Source organism: Populus alba, chromosome 11, assembly GCF_005239225.2.
Source record: "Populus alba chromosome 11, ASM523922v2, whole genome shotgun sequence".
NCBI lineage: Eukaryota > Viridiplantae > Streptophyta > Magnoliopsida > Malpighiales > Salicaceae > Populus > Populus alba.
In genome coordinates, this window is record NC_133294.1 from 22,702,958 (window position 1) to 22,711,242 (window position 8,285).

Here is an 8,285-nt window from a genome sequence, read left to right on the forward strand (position 1 = left end):
CCCTTTCGCAGAAAAGTCAGGTAAAATATTTATCAAAGCAGGAATTTCACATGGGAAGAGCATGGATGACCAATATCTAGCCCCAAGTTGCCTGTTGGTTGTTGAAGATAAGGCTTACATTTAATCCCTGAATGATGTGACTCATACTCATCAAGACTACTATATAAGTAATCTTGGGGCTTCGGGTTTTGATACACAAGCCAGGGAGATAGAGAAAGAAGCAGGCAAAAATGGTGTTTCGAAGTGCTTCCATTCTTTCAATACTTGTAGTCCTACTCCTATCTCCATTTGTATTTTCAAACCCAATTCAGGATGGGTTTCTACAATGTCTCTCAACAACTTCAGAATCCTCCTTTCCTTTCTCCACTGCCTTGTACACTCCAATTAATAACTCTTCATTCACCACAGTTTTACTTTCTACTGCTCAAAACCTGAGGTATACATTGCCTTCAGTGCCAAAGCCAGAGTTTATCTTCACACCATTCAATGAATCCGACATTCAAGCAGCTGTTGTTTGCTGCAAACAGCTTGGAATTCACTTTAGAGTTCGCAGTGGAGGCCATGATTACGAGGCTGTCTCTTATGTCTCTGCGATTGAATCCCCTTTCATTATTATAGACCTTGCCAAGCTACGGTCTGTTGACGTTGACATCGAAGATAATAGCGCTTGGGTTCAGGCAGGCGCCACAAATGGTGAACTTTACTACAGGATTGCTGAAAAAAGTAAAACGCATGGTTTCCCTGCTGGCCTTTGCACCAGTTTAGGCATGGGTGGGCTCATTACGGGTGGTGCTTATGGTGCTATGATGAGGAAATATGGCCTCGGTGCTGACAATGTCATCGATGCTCGCATAGTCGATGCTCAGGGCAGGATTCTTGATAGAAAAGCCATGGGAGAAGAACTTTTTTGGGCAATCAGAGGAGGAGGAGGAGGAAGCTTTGGTATTATTACTGCCTGGAAAGTAAAATTGGTCCCTGTTCCAGAAACTGTAACAGTCTTTACAGTTACTAAGACCTTGGAACAAGGTGCCACTAAGCTCCTCTATAGATGGCAGCAAGTTGCTGACAAACTAGACGAAGACCTCTTCATTAGAGTTAGCATTCAAACAGCCGGTACCAGAGGCAACAGAACTATCACAACTTCCTATGATGCCTTGTTTCTTGGTGATGCCAAGAGACTCCTCAGGGTAATGGAATCTAGCTTTCCAGAATTGGGCTTGACACAGAAGGATTGCATCGAAACTACCTGGCTCGAATCTGTGCTATACACTGGCAGCTATCCGAGCAATACACCTCCCGAAGCTTTACTTCAAGCAACTAACGTATTGAAGAGCTACTTCAAAGCCAAGTCAGATTTTGTCCAGGAACCTATCCCTGAATCTGCACTGAAAGGTATTTGGAAAAGGCTTTTCAAAGAAGAAGGCGGTTTCATGATATGGAATCCTTTTGGTGGAATGATGAGCAAAATCTCCGAGTTTGAGACTCCTTTCCCCCATAGAAAGGGTGATCTATTCATGATCCAGTATGTAACTGGCTGGCAGGATGCTTCAGGGGATGTTGGAAAGCACGTAAAGTGGATCAGGGAGCTTTACAAGTACATGGCACCTTATGTTTCCAAGAATCCAAGGGAAGCATATGTGAATTACAGGGATCTTGATCTGGGCATCAACAGGAATACTAACACTAGCTTTATTAAGGCAAGTGTTTGGGGTGCTAAGTACTTCAAGGGTAACTTCTATAGGTTGGCATTAGTGAAGAGCAAAGTTGATCCTGACAACATCTTCAGGCATGAACAAAGCATCCCACCTCTTCCACTTCACATGAGATAGAGAAGTTGAAGAATAACACAGGGCCAGAAAGAAGGGTGGTTAGATCACCATGTTTACGCGCTTTTTACAGAACCAGCATCCTTGATTTGTTGTCATAATTTGGTTAAATAAACAATAATTGCAGTCCCAAAATGATGTGTAATAAGCAAGCTATTCTGTCATGTAGCAGTCGAAATTTAGTAGAAAGACGTACAATAATCGTTGTTGTTGAATCCTCGATGATGATCAGATCTAAATTATTTAATAAAATACAGCAATTTGGTGAACAATTTACAAAATATTGAATAATATGCTAATGTGCCTTTAACGATCCACTTAAGTCTGGTATTAATGATCACGCACGTAAAATGTTGTGAAGACTTGAATTGAACCCTTTACCTCAAGATTACAAGTCTTACGAGCTTAGGGGAGAATAGCAGAGCAACGTAGAGAAAACTTTGGAGTTGAATAACAAACCAAAAAAATAAACTACTAGCTGTCAACCGGAGAACCTCAGGAGAAGATTAAGAAAGATAACATAATCTGATATTTCTATCATTATCTAGAAATTTGAAAGCACTACGATTTAGCTATTCTCTTGTACTAAAACTCTTCAAGAATCACTCAGTTGTGTCTTTTTATAGCAGAAGCGTCGACCCAGTTGATGTGGATACACGGATTGTGTTGTGTTTCAAGGGTAGCCTTACAAAGCTACCCTGTTTACTTGTATGAAAAAGAAAGTACTGAAGAACCAGTAAAACTTATCATTCTGTTACTCTTATCCTTCTGTTTTTCACAGCTCTAAAAAAAGACAACATCTTAACATGTCTTCCTCTCCTTCCTCCTCCACCAGTATTGATAATCTCTCCCCCTCCATCGTTACAATTTCTCCTATTTCACATATTGTTTCCATCAAACTGACTTTTGACAATTATCTCCTCCGGAAGGCACAATCAAAATTCCTCCCCAAATTGTCGACACTACTTTGCATCCTGATACAGATGCAACCACTCAAATTTCAAATCCTATGTATTCTCATTGGGTAGGACAAGACAATTTCATTCTGAGCACTCTTATATTTTCCATGACGGAAGGTGTCTTTGCTCAAGTTGTCTCCCATACCACCTCTCAGGTGGTTTGACAAGCTCTTGAAATGCATTTTTCTTCACCGTCTAGAGCTCGTACCATGCAAATTCATACTCAACCTGCCAATGCCAAGGAAGGCAGTCAATTTGCCATCATGTTTACTGTACCACTTATTAAGGCGAATGTTGTTCAAAGGCAGCTACTGTTCTCCTGGAATAGTTACAGAGTTTAGCTAAAAATAATAGTTTTTTTGTTTAAATTAAAACTTAGCTTAGATAAGGATTGGAGTGATAAATTTTTTGAATTAAATTATTACAGTAAATTGAATTTAATAAAAGTACTAATGTTATGGTATAAACATATGTTTATATCTTTTTTTTTGGTGTAAATACTTAAATAATTGTTAATTTAATAATTTATAAAATTAATTATGCGTAATTTAATCTGAATAATCACATTAATAATAATAAAATAAAAAAAAACTTATAACAATCATATGGATGGTCAATATTTAGGGCCGGCCCGCATAATCATGTCATGAACTTAAAACGTGAAGAACGTCCTTATTTATTTATTTATACTTTACTTTATGAGAAAATGTTGAAGATTCTAATATTTTGGAATAAAAAAATATTATTTAATTTGTAAAAGTTTGTTGCACTTTAAACTGACGTGAACGTCGGGCTGTCTGGACGGTGTGTATAGCAATATCTGACGGTCAAACTCCGACTTCTATGATGATATTTTAATTTTCTTTTCCAGAACATAAAGAATATTATCTTAAACCCAAAAATATGTTTAAAAATCCCAATCACTGTCAACCCCTAGAAATTGATATTTTTACCTCTAAAACATGTATTTTTTTATCTCAACAAGTCACACTAATATAAATAAACATATTTAAATAAAAAAAAAACTAATAAATAACATCACAACATAAAAATCATGCAAGAGGTTCTAAATCCAATAACTATCAATTTAAAATATCTTATATGTTAATGCAATTTGAATTCAAAATTAGTTTTTCAAACTTATTTTGATAATGAGAAGACCTAGAAAGCCTAGGATGAAAAAACTTCCTTTAACATGCATTACTTAAGTTCATAAAAACTAAAACAAAATTATTTTATAAAAAACAACTATTACTTTTACACCTTTCCAACACACCTCTCTCATCCTCTCACTTGTTAATTCTTCAATTAAGCTCCTCAAATTAACTTTTAAATTTATAATTTCATCCCTATTAGTTTTCAAAACTTCCAACTCGTATTATTTTCGTATTATTTTGATTCAATTCTCAAATTATTTATTATTTTTTATTTTGAAAATTCAAAAATTGAGTCCATTCAAAATTTCAATGGTCACTCATAAGAATTTTTTCTTCTTCTGGTTTTACAGTTTTCTACGAAAAACTAAGAAGGGAGTTCTGGATAATAATAATACTATAGAAAAAAAAAAATAACCACAGCACTAGGCAATAGAAAAACATAGTATATGCTGCCACAAATTACTAGATAAATATTCTTTTACAGAAAAATAAAAACTCAGCTTAAACCATTCCAGTGGAGGGACGAGGAGGGTGTTGCAAGAAAAAAAATTTAAAACTAGGTTCTTGCCTATCCTGAAATAGACATTCAATTCAATGATGAAAATATGAGGTAGCTACATAAAAAAGTTGTAGAACAATTATTATAAAGTATAATTAATAGATGACTTCTAATTGGTAGTACCTACCAAATTTTTTTAATAAAAATCATAGCGTAAAAGAGTCAACAAATTATATTTAAGTATTTACAAGTTTGCCATTATATTTCATTTAATAACTGAAAACCTCTTAATGCATAGAATTAACAAAAATGCCAGTGAAAGTATTGTAAAAAATTCTTCAAAAAACCCTAGATGAGGGATTAATCTAATTGAAATGAAAATTTAAATCTAGATATTCTAATTCATCAAATTCATTTAGAGTAAAAAACATTAATTTTGATTTTGTGTTTTAAAGTTTAATTTTTCAGTTTAATTAGAATGGACTTTGATTGTTGATTGTTTAGACAAAACAAAATGAAAAGAAAGAAGGGAAGGGATATAATGGATGAAGAAAGGGGGAGTTGTATGCTTGTGTTGTATTATATATATGAGAGTATATTCATCTTTTTATTTTATTTTAAGCTTTGAATTGACAAAGAATATAAAGTGTAAATTAAAAAAAAAAGTAAAATGAAAAAATAATTAAACTATAATTTATAGACAACGGTGGAAGTACTATTGGTGAAATTAATGCAAAGCTTTTATTTATAATAAAAAAAACCGCAAGACAGAATGATTGCACAACATGACATTTCTTTATTTAGCTAAAGTATTAATAAAAAAAAGGTCCAACAAAGCTTCCCTGGCGATGAATTCCACTTCAATTTCTTTATCTCATGTGCAGTGGAAGTGGTGGAATGCTTTGTTCGTGCCTGAAGAAATTTTCAGGATCAACTTTGGTCTTCACATGCACCAACCTGTAGAAGTTATCCTTGAAGTACTTGGTACCAAAAACACTCGCTTCAACAAAACTTGTGTTAGAATTTCTGTTCATGCCCAAATCAAGATCCCTGTAATTCACATATGCTTCCCTAGGATTCTTTGAGACATAAGGTGTCATGTAACTGTAAACCCTCCTAGTCCAATTTATATGCTCTGCAACGTTTTCCGTTGCATCTTGCCAGCTGGACCAGTAAAGGATCATGAACTTGGTACCTTTTCTATGAGGAAAAGGAGTCTGAGATTCTGAAATTCGGTTCATCATTCCACCGTAAGGAGTGAACACTACTAGAGGACTCTCTGCTTCAAATAACTTCTCCCATAACCCTTCAAGTGCCTTTTCAGGTATGGGTTTTCTGGCATAGTCAGATTTGCCTTTGAAGTAGGCCCTGTCCGGGTTCGTTCTTTGAAGGAAAAATTCAGGAGAAGTATTGTTACTCAAGCCTGCCATATATACAGTAGAATTGATCCAGTTTGTTTCGATACAATCCTGTCGTGTCAAACCCAATCCAGGGAAGCTGTGTTTCATTACCTGGAGAAGCCTGTTGGCGTCACCAAGAAACAGGGCATTGTAAGAGGTGGTGATAGTTCTTTTACCGTGGCTACTGACATTAGCTGTCTGAATTTGAACTCTGATGAAAAGATCCTTGTCTAGTTGATCAGCAATTTGTTGCCATCTATAGAGGAGTTTAGTTGCACCTTGTTCTAACGTCTTGGTAACGGTAAATACTGTCACAGCTGATGGTACAGGAACTAATTTTACCTTCCAGGCGGTGACGATTCCGAAGCTGCCACCTGCGCCTCCTCTGATGGCCCAAAAAAGATCTTCTCCCATGGCTTTTCGGTCTAGAAGTCTTCCATGAACATCAATTATATGAACATCAACGACATTGTCGGCTGCAAGGCCATATTTTCGCAACATGGCACCATATCCACCTCCTGAAATTAGCCCGCCCATACATACAGTTGGGCAAGTGCCAGATGGGAAGCCATGAGTTTTGCTTTTCTCAGAAATTCTGTAGTAAAGTTCACCATTCGTGGCACCCACCTGAACCCACGCGCTGTTGTGCTCAATATCAACGCTGATGGACCGGAGCTTGGCAAGGTCCACAACAATGAAAGGTGACTCAATCTCTGAAACATAAGAGAGTCCCTCAAAATCATGGCCTCCGCTACGGACTCTAAGGTGAATTCCAAGCTGCTTAGAGCAAATGACAACAGCTTGGATGTGAGATTCTTGTAAAGGAGTGAAGATAAACTCAGGTTTCGGTACTGAAGGCAAGGTGAACCTGAGGTTTTGAGCAGAAGATTGTAAAACACTATTGAAGGAAGAGTTTTTTGGAGTATACAAGACAGTGGAAAAAGGAAAGGATGATGCTGAATTTCTCGAGACACATTTCAGAAACCTGTCCTGAAGTGCATGTGAAACTATAAACGGAGATAGGAGTAGGACCAGAAGCATTGAAAGTATGGAAGAACTTGAAGGCACCATTTTGCTTGCTTTCTTGCTTCTTTGGGTTGTCTTCAAGAATTGAAGTCTCAAGGTGCTCTTATAGAGGAGCTGTGAGGAGTTGATCGTAAATTGGTTTAATCACTACATTATCCTAGAAATATAATATTACTCTCAATTCTTTGCTGTAAAATGTTTAATTATGATTCTAAACAATTGATATAACTGGGATCTTAAATTTTTTACGTTAAACTTTTTGAGAATTTATTTGCATCAAACAATTAATATAAATTATATTATATTTTGAGATTTCACTATTAACTTAAATTATTAGATTTATATGGTTCTTTAATAAGATATTAGATTTTTAATGACCAAACAATTATAAGTTCGAATCTCACTATTTTTATTTTTATATATAAAAATTAAGTATAAAATAATATAAATCTTTACAAGTTTTAACCATAAAAAATTTTTATGTAAGAGAGAGTGTTATAGAATAAAGTAAACAATATCTTGAAATTTCATTTAATATGTTAAATTATTGAATTAATATGATTTTTTTTTTCTGCATAATTCTCGGTATGTGAAAAATATTTGATCGGCCAAAACATGCACGTTCCTATTGAAAGTTTTGGTTAATTAAACGTGTCAAGCATCTTGCATTTGGGAACGGTATTTGTTTAGATTGATAATGAGAAATACAAAACAGTGTCTTTGCTATAGATTTTTTGTTAGCTGTCATTGCCTGTGTGTATCTTCCTTTTATGTTGTCTGCTTTGATTTTTAGAATGTCGTATTCTGGTTTTATCAATAAATTATATATATATAAAAAATACAAAACAGTGTATCTTCGTTTTATGTTGTCTGCTTTTATAAAGCACGACTTGACACTAGGTATCTAAAATCAAGATTTTCTGATTTTTTTTTATATTTGTGTAAATGCATGTGCTTAAGGTTCTTTATTAAACTTTCAAGTTGGACCAATACAGAGATTCTAGGATCCCAATTTCGTTGAAAGTTTCATCACAAACAATTTGTATCCGTGATGATTAACACTATAGCCTATAAAAATACAGGATTTGCTTCTAAAATCTAATTTATGTTTATTATAAGGTCTTAGATTAGGCCAACATGCACATTCGAAGACACGTAAGAAAGAAAAATCTGGGACCCGGTTATAGAGCATTTCATACGGTGACAAATTATTGAGAATGGGTGTTGGAATGCGATTAATTAAAAAGGTGGCAGTTGTAAAAGCATCTTCCCAATAAAGTAGAGGCAAATGCGAGTGTGCTAATAAACTAAGACCTACCTCAACAATTTGTCTATGTCTTCGTTCAATGGAACCAATTTGTTGGTGAGTATGAGGACATGCAATACGATGTGCTATGCCATTGGCTTGAAAATAATTA

At 35.1% G+C, this 8,285-nt stretch overlaps 2 protein-coding genes across 2 annotated transcripts; one reads left to right on the forward strand and one right to left on the reverse strand.

Annotated features, from left to right (window-relative positions):
• The first annotated feature begins 208 nt into the window (after positions 1-208).
• Positions 209-2,101, forward strand: LOC118029507 (monolignol oxidoreductase AtBBE-like 15). The gene has a single exon (XM_035033416.2). The coding sequence runs from the start codon at positions 231-233 to the stop codon at positions 1,827-1,829; it is 1,599 nt and encodes a 532-aa protein (XP_034889307.1). The 5' UTR covers positions 209-230; the 3' UTR covers positions 1,830-2,101.
• Positions 2,102-5,274: 3,173 nt separating this feature from the next.
• Positions 5,275-6,912, reverse strand: LOC118029506 (monolignol oxidoreductase AtBBE-like 13). Its single transcript, XM_035033415.2, has one exon. The coding sequence runs from the start codon at positions 6,910-6,912 to the stop codon at positions 5,311-5,313; it is 1,602 nt and encodes a 533-aa protein (XP_034889306.1). The 3' UTR covers positions 5,275-5,310.
• Positions 6,913-8,285: the final 1,373 nt, after the last annotated feature.

What these genes read in the sequence shown, in the direction of transcription:
- LOC118029507 (XM_035033416.2), top strand. Translation starts at nt 231, where the DNA reads ATGGTGTTTCGAAGTGCTTCCATTCTTTCAATACTTGTAGTCCTACTC.
- LOC118029506 (XM_035033415.2), bottom strand. Translation starts at nt 6,912, where the DNA reads ATGGTGCCTTCAAGTTCTTCCATACTTTCAATGCTTCTGGTCCTACTC.